At 46.7% G+C, this 26,655-nt stretch overlaps 1 protein-coding gene and 1 long non-coding RNA gene across 3 annotated transcripts; one reads left to right on the forward strand and one right to left on the reverse strand.

Moving 5' to 3' along the window:
* Window positions 1–429: 429 nt before the first annotated feature.
* On the reverse strand, window positions 430–16,603 carry LOC135315047 (uncharacterized). Its single transcript, XR_010374499.1, has 3 exons — window positions 15,869–16,603; window positions 9,966–10,079; window positions 430–922 (listed from the first exon to the last, which is right to left on the reverse strand). It is a non-coding gene; the product is annotated as an uncharacterized LOC135315047 (long non-coding RNA).
* Window positions 16,604–17,021: 418 nt separating this feature from the next.
* ZBTB42 (zinc finger and BTB domain containing 42) lies at window positions 17,022–23,338 on the forward strand. 2 transcript variants are annotated; one of them, XM_064460901.1, is made up of 2 exons: window positions 17,022–17,273; window positions 18,660–23,338. In XM_064460901.1, exon 2 carries the CDS (start codon window positions 18,674–18,676, stop codon window positions 20,099–20,101), a length of 1,428 nt encoding a protein of 475 aa, XP_064316971.1. In that variant the 5' UTR covers window positions 17,022–17,273; window positions 18,660–18,673; the 3' UTR covers window positions 20,102–23,338. The 2 variants fall into 2 exon arrangements, with proteins under 2 accessions (XP_064316971.1, XP_064316972.1); XM_064460902.1 differs by lacking the exon at window positions 17,022–17,273 and adding an exon at window positions 17,837–17,948.
* Window positions 23,339–26,655: the final 3,317 nt, after the last annotated feature.

A 26,655-nucleotide genomic window follows, 5' to 3' on the forward strand; every position in this document is an offset into this window, starting at 1 on the left:
ACCTCTCTTCTGATTTTGACAACTTCCTTGGGATTATGTTGCTCTATTTCAAGTTATTCCTTGTTTTCTTTCCTCTACCTTAATGCCAGCATTGGCACCGAAGCTTCCCTTAATGATGACATATGTTCCTCACTCATTCAGAATATGATCTAACTCTTTATATAGAGCATCTGTTTATTTATCTGTGGGACATGTGGCTAGAACATAAACTTGAATGAGCTGTGGGAAAGGCCAATTTTAAATATGAAAATAGACTCACATTGGTGTACTTACAGACACTCACAGCTCCCTAATTTGGTTACTAGTTGCAGAAAATGCTTAGACATTCTCATGACAATTAGTATAAACATTATTCTTTCATTGGAAAAAAATATTAGCATAGCTGGACAAATAAACTGACCCACAACTTGAAGATGAATCTCATTTCAAAATTGCCTTTGAAGGCATAATTCAGTAGCAGCGCTTAATATTCTCAGCTGTCATCGACCATACAGTAATTAGTTTCAGTTCTAATGAATATTTATTTATATGAACAAGGTATAAGGATTGCAAATATCATATGTATTTGACCACAGTTTATGATGATGATATTGTATGATTGCATGTATGTTTTCGTTATTATTACATGAATATTTCATAGATCAGTGTAAAATGTAATTACACCTTACTATGTTTACTTAATGTCAGTGTCAACAATTCGATTGAGCTTAGCATAAGAGCAAATCATTTTCTCAAAGCAGACCCAAGTTTCTCATCTCTGGTATCAGGATCAAGATTTTGGGAATCATAAATCACAGTACGGTGCTCAGGGTGCTTGAGGTTTTCCACAGCTTGAGTCACTTAATAGAAAACTTTTCCTCTAGTCAAAGGCAAACATGGGAGAAGGGAGACAAGCGTGTTTAGTTTTCTTGAATGTTTAATCCTAGAAGAATCAAAGAGACAAAGCATTTAGATATTAAGTGTGATGCAAAGATCTGCAGTCCATTTAAAGACATTTATCCATTGTTACTGCTAGTTTTAGGGGTCCTAAACACAAGAGATCTTTGTATCCTACTGTCAGTAAGAATAAGATATTGTTTCATTGCATGCTAACACCTAAACTCTCTATTACATCAATTGTTTAAAAATTTTCCATTTGCCTGAAATGTTGGAACTTCTCCATAATCACAAATATACCCTAAAAATGAAAGATCAGAGAGAAAATAAAGCACAGCTTTCTATTTTTGTTGGTGTTTACTTTGTTCCGTTGTTCACGTCATACACAAAGCCATTTCAGTTTCCTCTGTCGAGACAGTTTCTCTTGCAGTTTCAGTGTCTTTCTCACAAAGCAAGACAGCAGAGAAAACATGTTTTAAAAATAGGAAAATGTGATTGTGAAGCCACAAACTTGTGTTTTGTACAGAAGAGAGGTGAAGATGCTCAGGGAGATGTACTGCACAGAAATCCTTTAACCTAAGTTTTGAATTGACAAAGTCTTACTAAAGATGAAACTCTTCACTTTTGTACTCATACCAGCCTTGGTATCAGAACCTGTGTACATTCACATGTGGGAGATGATTTCTCAGTATTATTCAGCTACATAATTTCCTTTTTTTCTTGTGATTCCCCATTTTCAGCACCTTTCATTTGCTGGTAATGCTGCCCCAAATTGTCTGAAATACTACTGCCAGGATCCTAAATCATGAAGATTTAACTTGATTAATCCATCAATGCTGCAATGCAATTCTGATACACCAGAAGGCCGTGCTGCCATCCAACGAGACCTGGACAGGCTGGAGAGCTGGGCCCAGGGGAACCTCATGAAATTCAACAAAAGCAAGTGCAAGGTCCTGCACCTGGGGAGGAACAACCCCACGCACCAGTACAGGCTGGGGGGTGAACTACTGGAAAGCGGCTCTGTTGAGAAGGACCTGGGAGTGCTGGTGGCCATATTGACCATGAGCCAGCAATGTACCCTTGTGGCCAAGAAGGCCAACGGTATCCTGGGGTGCATTAAAAAGAGTGTGGCCAGCAGGTTGAGAGAGGTTATCCTCCCCCTCTACTCTGCCCTAGTGAGACCACATCTGGAGTGCTGCGCCTAGTTCTGGGCTCCCCAGTTGAAGGAGGACAGGAAACTGCTGGAGAGAGTCCAGCAGAGAGCTACCAAGATGATCAGGGGACTGGAGCATCTCCCTTATGAGGAAAGGCTGAGAGACCTGGTTTGTGTCGCCTGGAGGAGAGAAGACTGAGGGGGGATCTTGTCAATGCTTATAAATATCTAAAGCGTGGTGTTAAGAGGATGGGGCCAGACTCTTTTCAGTGGTGCCCAATGACAGGCCAATGGGCAATGGGCACAAGCTGGAACACAGGAATTTCTACCTGAATATGAGGAAGAACTCCTTTCCTGTGAGGGTGCCAGAGCAGGGGCACAGGCTGCCCAGGGAGGCTGTGGAGTCTCCTTCCCTGGAGACATTCAAACCCTGCCTGGATGCGTTCCTGTGCCCCTGCTCTGGGTGTGCCTGCTCAAGCAGGGGGGTTGGACAAGATGATCTGTAGAGTTCCCTTCCAAACCCTACCACTCTGTGATTCTGTGAATCCAAAGCAGCACTGTGGAACTTGGCTCAGGTCCATTGCTGGGTTGGTGCGCTTTGGTGTTGCTCAGGATTTGGTGGGTTTTTTTGTGATGATGGCATAGAGGGGAATGTGAGGTGGGAAAGAAATCCTTCCCATGGACAGGTTCACAGACAACTTGCCTTTCTGAGCCTCTTAATTGTGAATTGTGTCCTGACATGGTCTACTAATTGCTCTTGACAAACTCTGCATGATATATATGGTTTTGTTTAGGACTTGACATTTACTGGCCTTCCTTGTGTGTAAGGCAGAACCTCAGATGTTCTGCAAGGGGCATACTCCCACCATCAAAACCTGCCAATGCTGCTCCCAGTCCCATTCCTGAGCATTCTGGACCACACCACACATGGATTTTATGACAGGTGGGTGGCAGAGGCATGGGAACGGCATCTGAGGTTTGGGGTGCTAAGAACCCCATGGAGGGAGTAATGTGGTGGTCAGAAATCTCTTTTGAGGCCATGAGTGTTGTGCTTTCTTGGAAGAACTGATGGGTTTTGTTGCTTTTAGGGAATTATTTGGTTTGGAAAAGTTTTGGAAAAGGAGGCAGGATTTGTCTTTGCATGAAGTCCTTCCAATCATGTTGGCTCATGAGGTTGAGATGGTTCCCAGGTGTTTGGACTAAAATCACCAGCCAAGGTGACTGCACACACGCAGTTTGTGACAACATAATGTGCATAGTGCCTGGCACAGGTGCTACAACACATTGAGTTATGCTGAGAGAGTGCCTAGAGCCAGTGTCTCTGATATTTACCTCTAAAAGGCCACCAGCTACCAAAGCCTTGAAAGGTGCTTGGCAAAGGGGTGACAAGAGCCACAAGCCTTCTGGGCAGTGCTGATTTTGGGGTAGCATAGCACTCCACATTTCCTCTCACATGGGCTGTTTTTTTGGCATAACAGGTTGATTTCAGCACTTTGCTACCTTGCTTCTATCAGCCGTTCCCATAATTGCCACATCGCCAGCACTGCTGTAATTCAGCTGCTAAGCCTTTGGCTTTTCTAGGTTTTAACCTTCCTTTAATTTTCCCTGTTTCAAATCACAAAGGTCCATCTTCACAAAGAACGGTCCTTTTCTCATTGTGCCGCTGCTTGTTCTGCAGCTGAATCTTTCCCTGACGCTTCCCTTGTGCTTTGCATCTAAGGCGCAACACAAAGACATGCAATGCAATGTGCTCCCTCCTTATTATTATAGATTGATGTTGAAAGGAGTGCTGCATGTAGGATTTTAATCAAGTAACTGCAGTAAGTTTATGAGCAATATATATCTCTCTTAATTTGGCCAGCAATGAAAATATGGTTGGCAGGGGGAAAAAAAGAAAACTTCTTCTCTCTCACCAATGTACTTTCCAACGTGAAAAAAGGATTTTGAATAAAGTGGCAATATGGATGCATTTGAAACTGCGAAATGTGATTCTTAATTGCTCATGATTGTCTCTCCAACAACTGGTAGGTTAACCACGGCAGGCTGACAGCCTGTACTAACTGACAATCAATATTGTTGAAACGCAGAACCTTTGCCTGCGAGACACAAAAACATTTCATTTTCAAACACTACAGGACATCTGCTTCTGGAGAGAAAAAGTTGCTTCTTCTCAGCAATATGCACCGACTTGTAACTTATTTTTCTCCTTGCTCAGAGGAAACAAAAGTCTTCTTTATACCATATCCTTTCCACTAACCTGGCAGCTATCCAGTGTGGGTTTAAACAGATGTTCTGGAAAAAAATATGGCATATACAAATGAGATGGAATCCAGCAACTCAGTCATGGATTATTACAGATATAAAATACGAAGGGCTGAATTCTTCCCAGATACACATTCTATATAATATTTGGCACTAGATGTAAGAACAGCACACAAACAAATCATTAATACCCTCATTATAATAATTACTATATATTTAGCACAAAGACCCCAGGCTGGCTCAAACCCTTCACATTAAATACTGTACAGATGCATGTTCAGGCTGAGGAGCTTACATTCAAATGGCTGCATGCACCACCAAAGACTTACATATGTAAGTAACTTTACTTGTGCACGTTTACAGGATTAAGCCCCACATGTGATTATATTATTGGCAACAATGGGCATTTTTTACTTTCCACGCTGTAGCCTTTGAATGTATCACACAGTAATGAACGATTTGATGTTAAAAGGAAAGAATTTGAGCCTTGCTGTGTTTAAGTCTACTAAGCCTTAGGGCTGCCACAGGGTCAGAAGCTTAGTGGTAGAAATCGTATGGACACACACTTCATAAATATCTGTTACACACAAGGCAATGAAACTGATAAAATTAACTTTTTAAATGCTGAAATGTATCATACGGTCTCCTGATGTGAAGGGCGAACACCTAAGCCCTGAGCTCTGGTAAGGCTGCCGGAATGACCTGTAAAAGCAGCTGGGAAGAAGAGCTGGTACCACACAATGGGCCAACTGTGAGGTGGGAACGAGGGATGCCGGTAACTTTGGGAAAGGCACAAACAAAGAAATTGCTTTTAGCTTTTACTGATATAGTACAAAGAATGTGATCTGATGGACAGAACAATATTTAAGAGCAAGTGTTCCTGCACGGTCCGTGGAGACCCCGCCCCGCCCACGCTTCTGGGCAAATCTTCATCTCCCGTGTTCAGCCTGAGCTCCTGGTGGCTGGGAGTGCACCTACCATAACCTGCTTTTCTCCAAAGCTTTTAACTTTTCCTATTTTTCCTCCTCCCTCACCTTATTTCATCTGAATTCAGAATGAATTGGCTTCAGACAACTCCGGTGTCCTTTCAATGAAATGTGCTCTCCCAAAAAACAACCACCCTTTTAAACAGCCCTGAGAATGTATAGCAGCAAAGCCCAATACATGTGGAAATAAACTAAAAAAAACACTTTTTGAGCATTCACAAAGGACATTTGATTACTTGACAAATAATTCTGTTTCCTATTGTTGGTATTGCTGAACAAAATAAAATGAAAGGTGTTGGGGAGATGCCAGGTTGAGGAGTGAGAGGGATTCATTTGTCCCCAGTCTCCTGACTGCTTTTCTTTTCAGTCTCTAACTTCTCATCATTTCATCAACTTCAGAAAATTTACAGGGAAATGAAAGTACCACAAACTGTAGCTTTCCCATCCGCATATTTTTTGAAATGAGAGCTCACCTGGTGGGTTGCAATGGAGAAATAATAAGAAAATCTAAATGGGGATGACAAAGAACCGGGTAGGGTTTTTTTCCCCCTAGAGTCAAGGTGAAACACTAAACATGAAAACTTTGCTAAATCCAAGGATATCAGAAAACTGCCATCTAAGAAATATCCCAAACATTCCTGGAAAAGCTGCTGCATTTGAAACACTGGAAGAACAATGACCTGCACTTTTCCTTCCAGGAGTGTGACAAGTCTGCTCTTTCCTTTCCCCACTGGTGCCTGTTGCTGGTACACATATTTTTTGCCTGACTGCTGCAAAGGGCTGGGTTCACCCCGAGAGCAGCGCTGCTTTGTGCCAGTGCCCTGGGCTGGGGCAGATGTTCTGGCGCTGGGAAAGTGGAGGTGCCGGCACTGGCCGTGCCAGCCCGCACCACTGCACGCACCCTCCCGGAGGCACACAGCCGCACAGACCCACACAGCATCCACGTGTACTTTAGGCCCCTGCAGAAATGCTGGTGAACAGCCACACAGACGCGGGCTCATCACAGACTCTTGAGCAATTTTAACAATTTTAACCACAAAAGAAGGAGCTGAATTGAACATGCGGGCTGACTGCTGTGAACTGCCTGGTTCTGGTTACAAGCTCAAGAAACCAAGTGAAATAAAGCACAAAGCTTAGTGCATCCTCTCTAAGCCAGTGAGCAAGTCAGGCTTCGTGGGTTATTTGATGATATTTGACTCTCCTTCTATATGAATAACATCTGTAAATACGCTGAGTCTCTTTGGAATTGTTTTTGGTTTAAAAGAATTTGTTATTTAGAGTATTTCAATCAGTCACTCCCTGCCTTGCTCTTTTGGCTGATCACAGTGTCACGTTTGAGCCTTCCCATTCCCTGCCTCAAGAAATATCATTCTCATAATAATCAGGTGTTTGTTATAGAAGCCTCCAAAGACAACAGGAGAGAGCCCTGATACTATAAGCCTACTGCTGGGGGTTAGAAATGAGGATGATGCTAAGGCAGGGAAAGAGGACAAAATTAAATGAAGGAAAAGAACCAATTTCTGAAACTCCGCTGGCTACATTTAGATTTCTCAGTGGCAGCCAGCTCAGCGTTAGGCTGGTTCACGCATGCATCCTGCCCTGTGTTGGTGCATCCAGCCAGCTGCTGTGGCAAGGCCAGCCATACCGGCAGCTTTAAACATCCCAGCCATCCCAAAGGCTCTTCCTGAACAATGATGTCTGGTGTTTTAGGAAGGAGCTCAGGCAGAACTGTTTGCCTTTTTCACACCAGTCAAGCCCCAGGAAGGAATTAGGAGGACGATGCTAGAAAAACTGGTGGCCACCACACCCACCTCCATCATCTCCACTATATGTCTAGAGGGCTTCTGCAACTGCTGCCAGTAGCAGAATGAAAGCAAGCTTTCTTCCCTATCTTGAACTAGAGATAATAACATAAAAAAGACCATCCTGGGGCAGACCAAAGGTACACCTAGTCTAGTGTCTTCTCCCCAGCAAAGAACAGCAGTGATGTGGAGGGATGAATGTGACAACAGGGTGAGCCATCAGTGATACTTCCCCAGAATATTCTTCACACTGTCAGCTTTGTGTGGCTTTCTAAGCCAAAACCAGTCTATTGCATTTAACACCCTTCGGTGAATTTATTGACCATGAAATCTTCTCACAGTCCTCCGAACCCATGCAGTCTTGGCGCCCTGAAGGTGCTGTACCAAGGAGATCCACGCCTTAACTACAACCCCGTGAAGAATCACCTCCTTTAATTCATCCTAAACCCGCTGTCTTGCCAAGTTTAGCTGCTGTCCCGTGTTCTTATCCTGAAAGAAGGAGAGAAGGGCTGATCTCCCCATACTGATCCGATCCTGTAGGCTCCTGCTACCCATCCCTGAGCCACCTGGCACCAAGGCTGCAAGAGCCATCCCTCTGCAACGACCCTGAGGCTACACGGGCGCATGGGTCTAAATCCCGCTGGTCTGGACAGCAGGTTTGGGATTAGTCCTAGACACGAGCTTGAAGACATTTTCCTGCCTGGGAAGGTCTTAGGCCTCACCCAGGCAGCATGGCTTAATTCATCAGTGCCCGCAAGGAGCACAGATACACAAGTGCGAGGCACCACACAATCACCAGCAGCATGGTAGCAGATGCATCAGCCTGTACACCAGCCTTTGTATGTGTTTAGACAGACAGCAATGTTTTGCAGTCATAATTTTTCCACAATTTGCTCAACCCTACCTCCTCTTTCCCTCCAAGCTCTAAGGTAAGCAACCTTAAAGCAGCTCCAGAAGTGGGCAGAGACTAAAGACCCAGAGAAGACATCTAGGCAGGCAGAGGTGGGAGGGAGGCACATGCCCGTACGCACCGTCACCAGCCTGCTTGAAAAGAGAACTAATATCATTTGTGTGGGATTTTCCTCCCCCTCCCGCAGATCAAAAGGACAGCAGCAATGCAATCTGCTGTTTGTGTAGGAAATGTGTCAGAAGAGGGAAGGAGGGGATACACATGGGAACATCTGCTCTAAGAAGCCACTTGAAAATTAACCATTTAGGTCCTGATCCAGGGCACCTGCCTAGCACTAAGCCTCAATGACACCGGGGCTGTGCACATTCACGGCATCTTCTGCAAAGTCCTGGAGAAGGATGAGGACGATGAGCTAGTCTTCCTCTGGCTTCCTCAGACTGGGCTCACATAGGCAGAGCGGAGCCCCTCCTGGTGCTGCTGGGCAGGTACATGCAAGGGTCACTCTGCCACCTGCTTTGAAGATGTAGGAAGAGTCATGCATGGTCAGAGTCACTCATCTCCATCCAGGCACACCTGGACAAGTGCAAGATTTGCAGCTTGGCTCCCCGAGTCATTGGTGCCAAGAGCAGGGCACAGAGGAGACGGGACTTTTTATTTCATTTGTCTACCAGGCTTTAAGCACCTAAAACCTCCCTTCTCCTGCTCTGCTTGTTGCTCTCTCCCTCCTTCTGCATCAGCTGGACCTGGTAGCCCGCAGCTGAAGAACCCACTGCAGAAAGCTAAAGGTGCGGGCAGCACATCCTGGCTTTTCTCTTCTGTTTGTAACTATTACAGGCGCCCTGGTCCCTCATAGCCGCCTCTTGTGCCCTTTGCACAAAAACTTGTCACTGGAATAAAATATTTGCTGACCTGGCTTTGTAACATCACCACACACAAAGATAAGTACAGCAGAGAAAAAGAAAAAAAAAAAAAAAGTTGTATTCTTTCTTCCTTCTGTGTGTAAAATTAAAACTCTCACATTCTCCCAGTGCAACAGAGCCCAGCACAAAAGGGAAAAAACAGCCCTGTGTTGTTCTAGGCCAGGCGCCAAAACAACTTTTGCGAGTTTGTGCTGGCAGCGGCGTTCTCCGGCAGAGGGTCTGCGCTCGGCTGCAGCAGAGCTGTAACCAGCGACCCTGCCTCCCAGGTCACTGAGTCACCTTCCTCTTAGCCCCCCGCCACCCTGAACATCCCACGCACTTAAGCAAAGGGTTTGTTTTGGGGTTTTTTTCTTTTACATATTTGGCGTGCCCTGTAAAACGTGTCCCATGATTGCTGTTTACTACCCGGGGTGGCATACGAAAGACTGCTGTCTCTGTGAAAACATCAACCATAACCCGGTTCTGGACGCAGTCCAACAAATCCTTTACCCACAGAAATACTTTTACACAAGTATTTAAGTCAACAGGATTCCTTGCATGAGTAAGGGATTGTGGGATTTAGCCTTTACCCATCTTATTTTTCCAGTAAATAAAATGTACTTTTTTCAGCCTCTCTAGAGAACATCATGATTTTTATCCTTTCTCTGCTCTTCAGGTCTTGCCTATTTCTCCAGAGCTCCCTATCACTTCAAACACTATTTAACTTGCAATTTCTTTCTTTCCAATCTCTCCTCTATATAAATCTCTGTACATTTGCCCACCTTGCCTGTAGAAATGAGTTAAACGAGCAATTTGATCTGCTAGTTAGGAGAAAGAGATTGTTTGGACTTCAGTTTCTGGATTAAAGCTGGTCTTCCTGGTATTGATTCTGCATCAAATGCTGGAAGAATTGCAAGAGTTCAGGTGTAACTCCCAATAACCAAACAAAAAAAACTAATTCCAAGGGGTTTTTTATCATAACTGATCTTAAAAGGACCTCTGCTTTCCTTTTCTTTCCTAGCCTTCTTATTAGTCTGGTCTAAATGTGAGTAGTTGTAAATCCTCCCCCATACTCACCTCTGTGATGCAGCAGAGAACAGTATCCCGATCACAAAGGTGTGCTTTGAACGTTGCTCTGGACTTGAGCTGGAGGATACCTCTGCTTCTCTTGGCTGCAAGTAGCGTTTTGGACTATGGAATTAAAGGCAGACATGAGCAGCAGCGCATCACTTTGTGTACACTACTGGCTACGCGAACTAAGGTCCTACAGTCACCCCAGCCAAATGGACCATCTAGGCACATCGCCCTGTCTGGGTCTTGAAGGTCAGCCAAACTAAGGGAGATATAAAAACCACGGGGTTTTGGCCCTCACCTGCTTCTTACGCAAATCTCCTAGTCCTTTCAGTATTATTTTTAGTTTAGTGCACTCCCACAACAGTGGCCCATTCGTCCCTTCCCGCTTCGACCAGGTGACATCCTAACAGCGATGACCGCAAGTCCCTGGCAGATGATTACCTACCAATCCAGGTTGTTTCCTTTCACTTCTTCACTGTTACAGGCTGACCTCCAGCTAAGTGTGCTGCTGAGTGGCTTCTGGAAGCCTTTTTTCCAAATGTTGTTTAGTAAGTGTCACTGGCTAGGCCAGACAAGACTGACATTTTGCAAAAGCATCAGGAGTATGTCTTAATGAGGTGGTATTTCTTCCCTGAGCTTTTGCACATTTGCTGACATCTCCACTATCCCATATTCTGAGGCATTTAATTTCCAGCTCCTCCTCTGTGGGTGCAGGTGGAGCCCAGGCTCTTCGCTGGGCTGCGGGAGGAACTCAGTAACGTAATGGCTTGGATCTCAAACTGCTGCCTGAACCCCTGGTGTTGTGAAGCCTGTCGTTTCATTGCACGGTGAAGCCATGGCGCCAGAGCAAAGTGCTCAGTACACAGGTACGGGCTCTGAAATCAAAACTCTTCCACAGGCAGAGGGGTCTACCTGCAGCTAAATTCAAGCCTTCTCCCCAGTTTCAGGGAGTCCCTTCCACCTTACTACACCCTCACCTGGGTGCTAGGTGCTTGTCTCCCCATGGACCCAGCCGGGCAACCAGCTTTAAGTACCCAACACCCCGTGAACTCTGCAGCCATATTCTGAAGCTTAATGTTATTCACATATTTCAGTGATTCATTAAAACAGGACTTACGCTGACAGTCTAATTAAGACCAAAGTTCCACATTCATTTCCAGAGCAGTAAAAGGCAAGTTATGTAAACTCACAGCAAGTACTACTTCTTTTACCAGAAGAGCAAGATAAAAGCATAAAACACATCCATAGGCAAAACAGTAAAGGAGAGGAGCGAAGGCTTTGGCAGACAGTATGTAAGAGAAGGAAGTCTAGAAAGATATTTTTATTTGCATTTCTTACATGACATTCTCTGGACTTCCCCTCCACCTGGAATACATCAGAGGGAAGTGGAGCAACCAGTGTGGTGGCTACTATACAGCCCTGAGACAGCAGCAGCTCTTTTTGACTAGGAAAATGGTCTGTCTTGCTCTCCCCATCCCCAGTCTCCTATTTCTCTCTCCATCCCTGGGGGTTGGACTGCTCTGAGAGATACAGGTTAGGCACCCCAGCTCCCAAAGCAGTCAAGCAGAGGCTGGGAGCACACCGAGCCCAGTTTCTCTCTGCACAGGGCTCCCAGACTCACCCCCAAATCCTTCCCATCCTGTGCTGCCTCTCCCAAAATCCTCATCCCAGCTCTTCTGACTGGGCTGAGGGGAACGACACCAAAGAAAGTTTGAGGTATGGTGAAGATGAGGACAGATGCGCATGCTGAAGGGAGCCAATATGTTTAAAAATTGGTAGTATACATATCTGGAGACAGAAATAGTGTTTGTAATGGAAGAAGTGTGGCTCCCTGAGCCAGGGAAGCAGTTCTAGTCCCAAGGGACAGCACAAAAAGGATACAGGGGTGAGGGAAGAAGAAAACGTCCAGGGAGGGTAGGGAAGGGGGCGAGAAGGTGATGCCACTATGAGTGCTCCAAATTACAGAGGGCCTTGGAGGTGGGAACAAGGAGCTTGGATTTGATTCACTACGTGATAAACAGATAAAGAAATAGTAGAGGTGAGTGCTGTAGCTATCTGGACAGGTTGGAGAGGGCAGAAGTGGGCATCACCAAGGCCAACAACAAAGAGACTGTAGCAATGACAGTGTGAACTGTGCAGCACATGAAGGTTTTAGCATGGGGAATGGAGAAAAGTGAGGTGTTTGGGGCTTCATTTTTTTTAACTTACATCTGGGATGCTTATGCTTGTTTATATTTGCTCAGGCGGGGTTGATTTGGAAACCCCGTGGAAAAGCAAAAATCAAGTGAAGACCAAGGTTATATGCCACAGACATGGGAAAATTAGAGTCTTTTATGCCCTGAGATACATTGCAGATTTGTCTAATGAGGATCACAACACATTCTAAGAACACATTCGGCCAACCCCACAAGTCCCAAGAGAAGATTCTGCTTAAAAGACCTTTTGCAGACAAGTGGGATAGGTACACCAACCCTCTGCCTCACAAAGCTCAGGATAATAGTTGGTGGTAAAATTGATTTATCATGGGACAAAACATTTCTGAGGAACTGCTGCTAAACTGGCAGCAGAACATCGCTATTATTAAGCCCTTTATTTTAGGTTATATTTTTGCTTAGCAAGGATTTCCATTGTGAGATTTCCCAGTCCTAATCTAGCAAAACACTTCTGCAGTATTTAGCCCTGTTTTCTTCTGGGAGTTACTAAAATAAAGTGCATTGTTAACATGGTGTATTATTTGCTTACAAATAAAGCAATACCAATTAAGAACCTCTCCTTTAATAAGAAATTAATAACTCTACACTGGACCCTACCAGTGCTGCTCAGCTTATCTGAGAATACATCAGCTTCTGATTTAAAGACCTTTGTCTGGGCCTGATAAATCTTACGCCTGGTCCCAAAGCAGACACCAATTTTGTCTCTTACTGTCCACTGGTATTTATGGCCTTTCATTGTCATTCTCTATATATCCTGCTACAAACTTCTACACACTTGCTAATTTATGACATAGGGTCTCAGATTTCCTTCCTGGGGATGGATAGATAAATAAACAAAACAAATATTAAAAAGGAAATAACTTAATTGTATTAGATTTTTTAAAGTAAATGTATATTATATTCTCAATGTGCCAAAGAAAACCCAAGCAACTTTAAAATACAGCTGCCAGGGTGATTAGCAAGGGTGAAAGAGGAAAAAAAAAAAAAAATCTCAAAGAGGAGAGCGGGCCTTATCAATACTACGCAAATTTCCTTCACCACTGCAAACCAAGAAGTGTGCTCCCTTTACGGAAAAAAACCCAACGGATTTTTGAAGACTGAAAAAGTACCTTCATTTACCATTTCTAGAAATCCAAAACACAGCAGATTGTAACAAAAACAACCAGAAGTTGAGGGTTAGGCAAGCTGAGTGAAACTATGGAAGATGAATAACTGAGAGGAAGCTGTCTCCCAGCGCTGACAGGGGAGCTGAAGTACAGGTGTGATATTAAATGCCTGGCTGGTTCGGACAGGGACGTTGGAAGCTCTTGCCGTGGAGTCGAACGTGACCTGTGCCAGCGGTACCTCTGCAGGGTCCTTTGCGCTCCAAATGCGTGTCGCTAGATTGGTGTATCCTTACTGACAGCGTGTTATAGCAAATACAACAAGTTATTATGTAATTTATATATGCAGCTTAGTGCTATGAGCCTATCCATTTGGTAGGATGATTTGACAACAGAGATGTAGGATCCTAGCTGCCACAGTATAGACTCAAAAAATCTCCAGTGCACGCACAGGGGCTCATTATCAGGGAGAAATCAGCAGGACAGCCATAAAACAAATACGAGTCACATAAGCACACTGCTCAGGGGACTGTCTGCAATATATGCCCTGATTAATGTCTGGAATGGCAATAGTGCAAGTTAATGCTTCCTTGAGTCTTAGATGATGTGCTTGAAAAGATCTTTGGAAAGGTCGTGCCCACTTTTATGACTTGACTGGAAACAGCAACCCCCCAAACGCTGACCTTGGATTTGACTGCAGGGTAAGTGCTGGAGTAGACTGCAAATTGGAGAAGATCCATGGATGCCAACAGCAGCTCCTTCTCTTAACACCATGGGGCTCAGCATCCTTTGGGGTTAAATTCCTCCCTGTCTCAGAGAAGGAAATGAAGCATTTGGTCCTTCTAATGCCTGCTGCTGTCTCCATGGGATAAATCACCCTTTGGAAAAGTTTGGAAGAACTTCTGCAAATAAACCCTGCTATGACCAATGCACTGAAAAGATCTTCAGTCCCTGCAAGTATCAAACAGTCTCAGGCCCTGACTCTCCCTCTGCAATACAACTGGACTACCACAAAGAAGATGCCCTACAAAAAAAAAAAGAGTACATAAAAGCACTGAAATAGAAACAAACACAAAGAGGCTTCTGCCCAATGCGGTGAGAGAGAAAACTATTAAATCACATGAAAAACCTGTTGCTACCACTTCTGCATTTGGCCAATAAAGGCGGCTAGAGAGGCCCCATTTGGTAAATATACTCCCTTGTTGGATCAAAGAGGTAAGAATGGAAGTGAGTCCTCAGGCTTTATGGACCTGATCCAGTAGGTTTTTCTACTAATTTCTGTGGGCTTTGGCTGGTGTCCAGGCAGCATAAACAACGAGGAGCAGGGCTAGCCTTGCTTGGCAAATGAATGCCCTGCCGACACCACTGATTTTTACTCACTCTGCCCTAAACCTGGGCTTTCCGCTCAACTCTAGAAGGCTCCGTAAACAGCAAAAGGCTCACTGGCGGCCAGGAGGGTTTTAGCCGGACCCAGGAACGCACTTGGCCGCACAAGGATGCCTAAAATGGTGGCTCCAGAGGTCTTCCATCAGTCCCCATTCACGTTGAGCCGTCCTCATACTTGGTGGCGTGATCTCCCCCAAGCGTGGATGCTGGTCGGAGAGTTCCGTATCGCCCGAGCAGCTGCTGCCTGGCTCCGTTCCCTTGGGGAAGGACTGAAAAAGGAGCCTCTTCCCGGCTTCGTGGTAGGGGAGCCCTCAGCCTGCAAAGGGCTCAGCAGCCAGGGAGATGAAAGCAGACGGTTTGCCTACCATGTCGTGCTTTCAGGGCCCTTCGGGAATGCAGGAGCTCTCAGAATAGTTTCTGGGGCAGTTCTTCCTGTTGCCTTGCCTCCAGTGATGGCTTCGGGCTTGTTTACATTAGAGTTGTACTACCAGTATTTTATACAACTGTAGTTACATCAGTACAACACCTGTATTGTATCTGTCGTTGCCTTGGTGTGAAGGTGAGTGTAGTATTTCTGAGTCCTGAAAAAGCAAGCCAGCAACGTGTACAATGGGTGCCTAGAGAAAAGGGGAGTGTTGTTGCATGTTCTGACATTTCGAACTCAATAATGACCACAGACTTACTAAAAACAAGACACTGCTAGGTTGTAGACAATTATTCCTAGTTTACAGCACCCAAACAGGAATTAAAACCTTGGTTCTTTTTACTTTATTTTTTCTCCCCTTATTATTAAAGGAGAGAAGGAAAAAACGACCAAAAAATGACACAAAATGAGGGATTTCTGCCAAGCAGTGTAATTCGTATGAATACAAGAGACTGCCTAACATTTCCAGTATACAAAGGCAGCAAAACTCTACTAGTCAACAAACCCACAGAGTAACTTAACGGGAACTGCACTTGCACTTTGGGGAAGAAATTGCTCTGCTTTTGGCGGAGCCTGTATTATCAGTCCGCGGCTGTGGGACAATACCGCCTTTAAAAGGCCAGAGAGCTCCTGTTCCCCAATCGATCACATCTGCGATCGTGGACAAACAGATAAAACTCTCAGCTTTAGTGAACGGTGACAGATTTAACCCCAGGACCTTTAACTCTCTCGCTGGAGCGTCCCAATTTGAATGGTATAGATGATAGCATTACCAAATACCTGAGAAGAGCTTTGTGATGATGCAGTCGTTAATGCTCAAAAACCACCTAAATATCCTGGCGTTCGCTGCCAACGGGGTTAAATAGCCGAGGTCTGTGAGACAAAAGTGGTGTTGGCAATGTCTACCCTGACTTCTGTGGCAAAGAGCTTAAAGATAAAATATCGAAGAACAGGATTAAATTAGTAACAAATACAGAAATCAATAAACCTGCTGTTTTAAGGCGCTAATGCTACCGTTGTGCATTGGAAAAGGCACACACACAAAAAAATAAAGTTGCAATCCTGCAGATACGATCATCTAGACGAGGGACCTAGAGGAAGGAAGAGAGAGGAGTTTCCCTGCTTGACTTATTGGAGGCTGAGGCACGGGTTGGAGACTCCAACTGGCACCACGCAGCGTGTTTGCGGGGGAGCTCTGAGGGGCCCCCAGTGCCCCGCTCCCCCCGCCTCTCACCCACACCTAACACCTCCCTTTTCCTCTACAACGGCAGCAAACCCCCCAAACGGCAGCCCCGCAGCGCATCGCCTCACGCCGGCGGCCACCCCCGCCTCCCCTCCCGGCGCTCTGCCAGCCCGGAGGCTCCCGGGACGGCCCAGGGCAGCGACATTCCCGCCGCGCCGGCCCCGCTCCAGCACCGGGGGCTCCGGCAGCCGCCGCGCTGCGGCGGAGCCCGGCCTGACCGCGGGGCGCTGCGGCGGGAACGGCGGCCGGGCCCCGGCCCCGCGCCCCCCCCTCCCTCCGAAGGCGCTCACTTTTGATGGGATTACAGCTAATTAAAATTTAAAATTCAAATCAACTACCGAAAAGGTCATCTTGAAAAATCCGTAGGCATCTGGTATTTATCAGCTGACGCGCAACTTAAGATAAATCCGGGGGAGCGCGTCCCCTCCCGCCCCATCCCCGGCACGGGGCGGGCGCCGCGCAACTCCCGCGCCCCGCGCAACTCCCGCGCCCCCGCCGGCGCCGCTCCCCGCTGGGCGGGCAGACCCCCCCGTGCCCCCCGCGGCACGTCGGGCTGCAGCGGGCGGGCGCGCCCTCTCCGCGGCGGCGCAGCGGAGTTGGGAGCGGGACGGCCGCGCTGCCAATGCAGCGGCCGGGAGGGGAGGGGAGGGGGAAGAGGAGGAGGAGGAGGAGGGGGAGGGGGAGGGCGCAGCCGGCAGCGCACACCGGCCGCCGGCGGCGGGGCTGGCCGGGGCGGCGGGGGCTATTGTGTGCACCAGACACGCACACACACACACACACGCACACTCACACACACCCGCGGCTCGGAGGGAAAGTATCGCGAGAGCGGCCGGCTAACAACCTGCTCCACAACACCGCCGCGCCGCCGGCCCCGCGCCGCGCCCGCGGAGCGCCGCGCACCGCCGCGCACATGCGGACGCCCAGCCCCGCCGCCGCACGCCGGTGAGTACCGCGGTGAGCCGGCCGGGGGGGGAGGGAGGGCCAGGCAACCCCCCCCCCCCCCCCTTCTCCCCCGCGCAAGGGGAAAGTCCTCCATGCAAAGTTGGGGAGCGCGGCTGCAAAACGGGGGGGGGGGGGGGGGGGGGGGGGGGCGCCTCCGGAAAGCGGTCGTGTCCCGTGTCCCCCCCCAGGCGCTGCGCGGAGCCGGGCGCCGGGGAAGGTCACGGCGGCGGGCTGCGGGGAGCAACTTTGCGGCGGGAGGTGGGGTCCGGGGTGTGTGTGTGTTGGGGGGGGGGGGGGAATGTGAAAGGGGGGGGGGGACGGGCTCGGGGCAAGTTTGTGGGATTTAATCGCGGGCTATAAATGGGGCTGCTGGAACTTTAAAAGGCAGCAAGCTGTGGTTGGCTGGTAGCGAGATTTGGAGTAACATATGGCATTAAAAGGCGCACAGCTGGAGGTAGCATTTCCATCGCAGTGAAGTCAGAGCAGCTGACTCTCCAGCTTGCGGTGTAATTAGCAAACCGAGCACTCCTCCTTCCCTCCCGCCCCCCGCCCTCCCGCCGCCCGCCCGCCCTCCCGCCGCGCCTCGCTCGCGCTCGCACCCGCGCACGCACCCGCGCTCCCTCCTGCCCGCCCGGCTCCGCGCCCGCGGCCGCCTCCGCCGCGCCCCGCGGGAAGGTAAGCGCCCGGCCGCGCCGCAGCCCTGCCTCGCCCCCTCCTTACGCCTCCTGTTTTCCTCCTTGCCTTTTAATAACTTCAAGGGAAAACTTTTTCTCTTTACCACCCCCCCCCCCCCGCCCCTTTCCGCATGCGGGGCCGGGGGCGCCTCTCCCCGGTCACCCCCCGCCCTGCAGAAACGCCGCTTCCCCAGCGCACAGCCGCGACTCTTCTGTTGTGATTCGGTGCATAACGACTGAGGATAAAGTTTAAACGTGCGTGTGTGTATGCGCATGACGTGGGTAATATGCTTTATTAAAAGATGCCCCGCGTTAGCGTTGCTGGGAACACAGCCTGGGAGTTTATGCTTTTTCTTTTTTTTTTTTTTTTTTCCTGTGTGTGCATGCTTTTCTCCTCTTAATTTTTGAAGTGCTTAGTGGGAGAAACAAAGGTTGGAGGGGCTGCTGCTTTACTAGCTTTTGTTTACTTACAATCAAGTTTTTCCTGTTCGGAGCAGGTGCGAAAGGATGAGAAGCATGTTGTGTTGGGTTTTTTTTCCCTTACCCCCCCCACCCTCCCCCCCCTTAGTAAAACTATTACAGACAATTAACAGTAAACGTTATCTCCAAGGCTGTTTCTTTGGCTTGTGTTACCAAAAAGCCGATCTGTTTGTTACAGCTGCTAGGAGGCTTTAGTTTACAGTAGCATTCAAGTTTTTCCTGTTTTGAACAGGTTATGAAGGAAGAATGGAGTTTCCAGACCATAGCCGCCAGTTGCTGCAGTGTCTGAGTCAGCAGCGTCACCAGGGCTTCCTGTGTGACTGTACTGTTTTAGTTGGAGAAGCTCAATTCAGAGCTCACAGAGCCGTTCTTGCCTCTTGCAGTATGTACTTCCATCTTTTCTACAGGGACCAGTTAGACAAAAGGGATATTGTGCATCTGAACAGTGACATTGTCACAGCCCCTGCCTTCAGCCTGCTGCTCGAATTCATGTACGAGGGAAAGCTGGAATTCAACAGTCTCCCGGTCGAAGATGTGCTGGCTGCGGCTAGCTACCTTCACATGTATGACATTGTGAAAGTCTGCAAGGGCAAGTTGAAAGATAAAGAATTATGTTCGGAAGAGAAGATTAATGATGAGATGGCTAGTTTGGAGAAAGCGGAGCATTTTCTAGATGCTGGATTGCCCCTGGTCCACGAGTTTGACCCAGGAAACAAACAAAAATTCAGCGTTGCAGAATACGAGAGAGCAGCAGGCAAAGAAAAGGTCAGCAGTCACCCCGCCTGGTCCTCTGATCATATAAGTGTCAGCTCTGTGCCGACAGAGGCAGAACCGTGCGCCGCAGCAGCTGGAAAAACAAAGGCTAATGTCAATAGTTCCACAGGACCTTTGTCCCAAAGGTCTGTTAACCATCCCCTGGCTTCGAGTGATGTGGACTGCGCGCTGGATTTGTCTTTCAAGCCTGTGCCGGGGAGAGATTCCTTACACCCCTCCTATGTCTTTGGACAGCTGGCTTCCGACAGCCAGCAGCAGGGTACCGAGCCACTTGTTAAAGATGAACAAGACTTGCTGTCAGATCAGGAGGACGGCGAAGCCAGGAGTCCGGAGAGTCAGCATTTTGGGAATTCAGCCAAAAGCCTAGTGACAGGGTTAGGACACATGTTCGCGGGGAATGGCAGCTCTCATGCCCGAGAGGAGGATATAGATCAAGAGCGAGACGAGAGCGAGGACGACATGGATTCGTCAGACATCTCCTCGGGCGTCCTCGTGCCTCCCGGGCATATCTGCATTTGCCCCCTGTGTAGCAAGGTGTTTCCGAGCCCGCACATCCTTCAGCTGCACCTGAGCTCTCACTTCCGCGACAAGGACGGCTCCCGGACCCGCCTGTCCCCCGACGGGTCCGTCCCCACTTGTACCCTCTGCGGAAAGACTTTCTCTTGCATGTACACGTTAAAGAGGCACGAGAGGACTCACTCGGGGGAGAAGCCTTACACCTGCGGCCAGTGCGGAAAGAGCTTCCAGTATTCCCACAACCTCAGCCGCCACGCAGTGGTGCACACCAGGGAGAAACCCCACGGGTGCAAGTGGTGCGAGAGACGGTTCACGCAGTCTGGGGATTTGTACAGACATATCCGCAAATTTCATTGTGGCCTTGTGAAGTCCTTGGTTGTTTGAGATGCGTGATTTTTTTTTTTTTAATTTCTTTCTCCTCCCCCACCCTTTAAAAACAAAACAGGAAAAAAAGGCAGCATCTAAATTTTAATTTCCATCCCCCTCTCTTTATTTTATTTTGGTGATATTCACTTCAGGTATATGATCTTCAAAAGATGCAGAGGTTATACACTCCAGAGGCCTTTTGATGCAGTTCCCTCCACTTCTCCATCTCCCCCCTTCCCAACCCTGTCCTTTAGGTCTTCTCTTGTGCACCCATGTTACATTATTAATGTGAAATGATCTAAGTAATTCTGCAATGATTTAGTGTCTGTTTTCATGCTGGAAGTACTTGCTTCGTGGTTGGGGTGGGTTTTTATTGGGGTAGGGTTGGGGTTTTTTTTTGTTTCAAAAAAGATTATCAGCAAATTCCGGAGAAAAATTTGGATTCCATTAAGCTCCCCTAATGCTCTCTGCGTGTTGCATAGAAGCATCTGAAGAGACGAGCTATGATTTAAATACATTTCAGTGTAGAGAAACTTGTCTGCATATCACAGGGTAAGCGACCGTACTCTTTATTTTATAGAGCTAGACGAGACCATATACTGGCCCCAGTTGCAAAGGGGGTTGAGGATTCCTGGCTGCGTCTTTGCTACTGGTCTTTTTTTTAATTCTTTTTATTATATTAGAGTAGTTCTGCAGTCAGTCCTAAAATCTGAATGAGAAGTTTTTGCCTCGGGATTTGACTTAAATTTTCCCTTCCCACTCATCCTCTTCATCTGTGAGCTGACCTACTGAAAAGCTGCTTTTGAGCATAAAACGTGGATGGAAAAACTCTTTCTGTCTGCAGCATATTCACTCCCAAAATATTGAAGGATGCGAAATAGGATGTGTGAAAAATCATATGATACGTGAATAACTTCATTCCCATATCGACACCCAGGGGCTGATCCTGCCCCTCCTCGGGGCGGGACAGCATCCCTAGAGCAGCTCCTGGGGTGTTCAAGATAACTAATACCTGTGTGTTAGGAGATGCTCTGCTATCTTGCCTGAAAAGTTTGCTGCTATGCTAAAATCAGCAGCTCAGAATTTTATTTTAATTTTTATGAAGTTGGTGATTCCCTCCGGGCTGAATTCTGTGCAATCGCTGGTATTTTGAAGGGGCAGTATGAAGATGAGCCGCTGGAGGGGAAACATGGCCCAAGTTTTTTCCCTGTGTCCCACCTTTTCAGGGGGGGTTTTGTGGGTATTTTTAGGTGGGGTTTTTTTTTAGTTAGTTTGTATACTGAGGCTGCCTGTAACTATAACTGGTTTTACTCCAAATAACTCAATTACTTGCCTAATAGAGCATCCTTTGGTCTGTGCATGTCAGTAAATATCAGATTATTCCCTTCCAGTCAAATTACCCATTCAAGGTACATGTACATGGGACTGAAATATAATAATAATATCTGAGGGTTTTGAATGTCGTTCTGCTGCATTAGTGTTGCTTCACCAGCTTTCCTGACACTCCTGGAGTTGTTTTGTGAAACTTAAGTGTTTATTTTTAAATTAATTTGAAGCACTGAGTTAGATTGTTTTTAAAAGTTGTGCTTAAAATACTGTATTTCATCTTATGAAGAAAAAATTTCCCAATGCCTTCCCCTCTCTGGTCTAAAAACTGAGCACTACCTACATAAATAATATGGGATTGATTTTTTTATTTTTTTTTTTTAGTGTAAGTACTTCCTCTTTTAAAGAAAATCAGGATCTACCTGTTACAGCCTCCTTTTGTTATTCATCTCTTAAACTATGAATGTACATGTAATGTGAAATTTTTCTTCTATTTATAGTTTTGGGGTTTTTTTGTTTTCAGTCTAGTTTCTTGACTGTAAAATATTTTTTCTGAACCTGTTACATATGAAAGTTGTGGGAGAGTACTGTATCTTGAGCATAAGTGGCTTTGGTACTGTGGTCTTATTCTACTTAATCAGTTTTTTCTTCCTTTTTTTTTCCTTTTTGCTGTGATTGGAAATAGCACTGAACAAAATTACTAAAATTAAGTTATTTTTCTTTCTACTAAAATTAAGTTATTTTTTTTCTCCTGAAGATACTTGATATAGTATTTATTAGCTTTTTTTTTGAAGTGGAATTATTACTGTTAATCTATTTCAAAACTAGTTAATTTACACTTCACTTTAAATTTTATAACAGCGGGGTTTGCATGTTGAACAACATGTAAAGAGTTTAATGTAGAGTCAGCATTACTGAAGCTGGTAATCTTAATTTTGCTTTCTTGTGACACTTCTGCATTTCAGTCTTCAGTTACTGTTTCTTTTTTTTCTATTTGGAGATCATAATATAGGATGTGCCATAAGAATGTCATTAGCGTATGGAGCAGGGAAAAGTTGAAACAAGTTTGTGTCTGATCTTAGTATAGAGATAATTCATTAAACTGATGCTATGAGCATGCTCTGTACTGCAGTGAATATGGGGCAGAAGTTTTTAAAAAAAAAAAAAAAAAGGAAAAAATTCTCATTCTTTGCTACATCATGAACACGTTGTTCTCATAGTCTGGTATTTGTGTTCCCACTCCTCATAGCTTGAATTTCTAAAGTAAAAAGAATGTTTGCACTTATTTTTGTTCTTAAGGTGACTTTTTTTGGCTATCTCTCTGTGTGTCTCTCTTATTTTTAAGTTGCAATAGCTCGGAGCATGTTTTCAAAATGGTTCATGGCTCTACAGAGAAGTACTAAAAACATTGCACACTTAACGTTTGTCTCTTCATAAACTATTTCACTGTGGGGCAGTTACGGTCTCTGTACAGGACAGTCCTGCTCCGCATTTTAAACACTGGATTTGTCTTCTACTACAAACAAATACTGTGAAGTTAATGTAAAAAAAAAAAATCATTGATATTTTTAATTGTTTTTAATCTTGGTGCAGTTCAGATTAAATATGTATATTTAAAGACACTAATTTTTGTGGGAGAGTTTTATAGTATACGGTATGTAGAAAAGCTATTGGAATGGAATATATTTTATAAAAACGTTCTATCACTGTTTTATAGTGAACTATTTTTTCTTCAGTGTTAGTGTAATACTGTTAGTCTAGATACGACAATCGCAGGAAGAGTGATTCAAGCTACTGTTAGCGCTTAGTTTTGCGTGGAGTTCTGTTTGCAACTGTATTGGTATGTGCTGTACAATGTGACAATCGTGACTAGGATTGTTGTCTTTATAAATTTACACAAAATAAAATGTGCTAGAGTTGTAAGCTTGAGCCTCCTCCTCCCCCCTTTAGCAGAAGGGGTGTGGTGTCTGGGTTTTAAATTATTATTTATTAATATGAATGATTGTTATTAATAACATTTTACAGGTGGTTGGGCTGCTTTTTCGATTATTATTATATACTCTAATAATTTCTTTCTTCTCCAGGGCCACATGGAATTTTAGGCATGTGAGCTGCCGTGTCTCGGTCAGAGCCTGACCGAGCGTTTCCTTAGTCAGTCACCGGGCAGGACGAAAACCCACACCACTTCTGCATTTTTACCAGAGTATCGGGAGGTTTGAACTGGCTCAGCTCTCCTTCCGATGCCCTGAGCGGTGCCGCTTTACAGCCGCAGGCGGGTGCTGGGGCCGGGTGACGAGCCTGTGAAGGCAGAAGTGATGCGATGTGCGAGGGCAGCCCGGCCAAGGCGCCGGTGCCCGCCGGCACCCCAACGCCGCTGGGCTGACCGAAGCCGTGACAGCTAACTCGCGTGAAGGGTCCTCTTAAGCACTGAAAGTCCCAGGCTCGGGGGAGCTGAGGTCTGACCCAACTCCTGCTAATGCCCACCTTAAAACTTGGGCTGATTTAGCAGGAGCTGGGATTAGGAGGAAGAAGATGCGAGCTGCCCCTGCCAGCTGCTGCTCAGGGGAGGGAAATAAGCTGGTGGGTAGGTTTGCACCTGTGCTATGCTCATTGCATCTTGTATTTCTTAATTATTTGGAGGCGAAGGATCCTGGCAGAATCTGACTGCCTTGAAATGGTGCTGGTTGAGGGATGGGCAAATTACAGTTAATGCTGGTGTGGAGGCACAGCTATCTTTTCTCTCCTGCTATCGTGTAGCTGCTTCTTTGCAATCATCTCAAAATAGGTAGGTATTTCCTGCGTTCAAGCATGCGTTCTGCCTCGTGATGCTTGTGCCTCCATCCCTGTCTGCGGGGAGGGCGGAAAGCTGCTGGAGACCCACACTGGTCCTGCTCTGATGTTGTGAAGTGTTAGAAACTTTTTTTTTTTTCCATTTCTACCGTTGGGGGTGGATGTCCCTGCAGCTGCTTATTTGTGGCACTTTGTTTTCACTCTTTTCTGCTGTTGCGGATGAATGGAAGAAGATTCAAAGGTGTTTTATCCCCCCTGCCCCAAGAGATCAACTAAATGTGTCCAACTCCGGGTGCCGTGCTAGGGAAAGGGGCGGCAAAAGGCTTTTCTTTGAGGGGGACGGTGCTCAGAAAGAAACGAGCTCGAAGCTAAAGCTGCGAGGTGGATGGCTTGCAAACAGGCTATAAATAACCATGAGTAGATTGAGGAGAGCAGCCCACATCTACTCTGGCATGGGCATGCTGTGCCCATTTTCTTTGTTGATAGCAATTGCTAATGTGAATTCTGGCACTCCAAATCCTGATGCCTGTTGTTCTGATAACATAATTAAATCTTAGGAATGTGAAATGTAAAAAGCTTTGAGGAGAAACCAGGCCACAAAGTGGGTACAGGAAAGGGGAGATGTGGGGTGTGTATGTACTGAATAAGCAATGGGAACCCTTTAGGGAGGGTTCCCTGCCTGCCAGCTTGCAGGTACGCTGGGAGCGATCCTGCCCTTCCCTGTGGGAAAGGGGATGACCCCTGGGAGCATCTGCTGTCCTAACCCCAGGCTGCAAGGGCTGTCATCTTCCCGGATTACAGCACGTAACGGCTCCTTAGCTTGGCAAGGGTCAGTCCTACCAATGCCAGCAGCTTGGGTTCCTGCTGCCCTTGCAAAGCCCGGTTCTCCTTGGGGTGAGTGTTGTGAAACATTTTTATTTATTTTTAGCTTTTGTTTTGAAGTGCTAAGTGCCTTCTGGAGGTGGTCTGGCCTTGGTACGCACAGGGGTGGCTGTGGATGCCCGGGCGCATCTGGCCACGTGTCACTGGGCAGCTGGAGACTACGGATGAACGGCTCTTTCCTAGCTTGGGTGGTGGGGTGCAGGTCTGGACCAAGTGCCTCCCAGCCACTTGGGACAGTTCGTGCTGACCCATGGGGATGTCACCGGGTGAGGTCCCTGGTGCTGTTGAATCCTACATTGTGGGAAGCAGAGTGTGGATGGACCATATTTATTGCTTAAATTAGATTCTTGCAGGTGAAATAAAACTCCAAGCCTGTTAATGAGGGAGGTCCCCCATGTGAAGTAGTTGGGGTGGAGGGATAGAGGGATCTTTGTATTGCCCAGCTTGTTGGTAGTACTGTCACCATCCAGCTTCTACCATTGCTCAGGGTTGGGTAATGCCACCCTGAGCTTTGCTTGCCGATACCTTTCTGCACCGTTTTGCTGAGGAAGGCAAGCAGCAGAACATGAAACAGCCGCTGTTATCTGAGGAAATCAATGGCAGGTGTGACCCAGCAAAAACAGCCTATGTAGGACAAAGCTGGGCTCAAGTGAAATGGAGTCAAGCCTACGGTGCAGTTGGTGTGTGAAAACACCTTGTCCTGGGAGGAGGAGGAATCGTGAACAGGGCTGTGAGCGACCTGCCTAGAGAACATTTTGTCTCAAATGACTTGATGTTTTGTGCTGGGGAGGACCTGGCTAGAAGTGCTGCAGATTGAGCAACTTTGTGCAGCAAGAGGTCTTTCATAATGACAGGACAGAGGGATCCTGGTTTCTTAGTTTTCATATATGGGGATGAGCCACTGCAGAAGGATGCCAAGCGCTTTCCAAGTGTGTGTCCTCTGTGTATGCGCCATAGCCCTCTGCTCACTTCCTGGCTAGCTCTTTCCATCCCAATTAAAAAAAAAAAAAGGAAGAAAAAATATTGCTAATTCTGTTTAAAGGGAGGAGAGTGAGTAAACCTGTTATTGTTACCTGTTTGTTGTTCCCTTTCGTACAGCTTCACGCTTCTGTACATCTGTACACAGCTGGCTCCTCTGCCCTTTCAGAATCATCTGTCACAGAAAAGTACTTGCCAACCTACCTTTAACAACAAAAAAAAAATGAAACCCCAAATCACCCTGAAAATCCCTGTCAATACTTTTGGGCTTCTTGGGCCTTGTACGTGCATCAACCTTGCACGTGCCCTACCCCAGCAAGAGGAGTTTGGCACAGGCAGGGATGAAGGCTGGTGCTGCCACCGGCCAAAGCCGCCTGTGCTGGGCAGCGCCGCCAGCATTTTTCAGCAGCAGAGGGTGGGTTCCAGCATCCCAAGGGTTTTTGAAGCAATATACATCGTAGACCTCAGGACAGAATTGCCAGGAAAGGGATGTTATCAATCTTAATAACATATGAATTTGGGGAAACAAAAGTTCAAATGACAACCTTATCCACAGGTTGCTTCTCCCTGGGGGTAACTCAGCCCACACACTAGGT

The sequence above is a fragment of the Phalacrocorax carbo genome, chromosome 9, assembly GCF_963921805.1.
Source record: "Phalacrocorax carbo chromosome 9, bPhaCar2.1, whole genome shotgun sequence".
In the NCBI taxonomy this organism is placed as follows: Eukaryota; Metazoa; Chordata; class Aves; order Suliformes; family Phalacrocoracidae; genus Phalacrocorax; species Phalacrocorax carbo.

Coding starts and splice junctions, on each gene's coding strand:
- ZBTB42 (XM_064460901.1), top strand. CDS start 18,674: ATGGAGTTTCCAGACCATAGCCGCCAGTTGCTGCAGTGTCTGAGTCAG.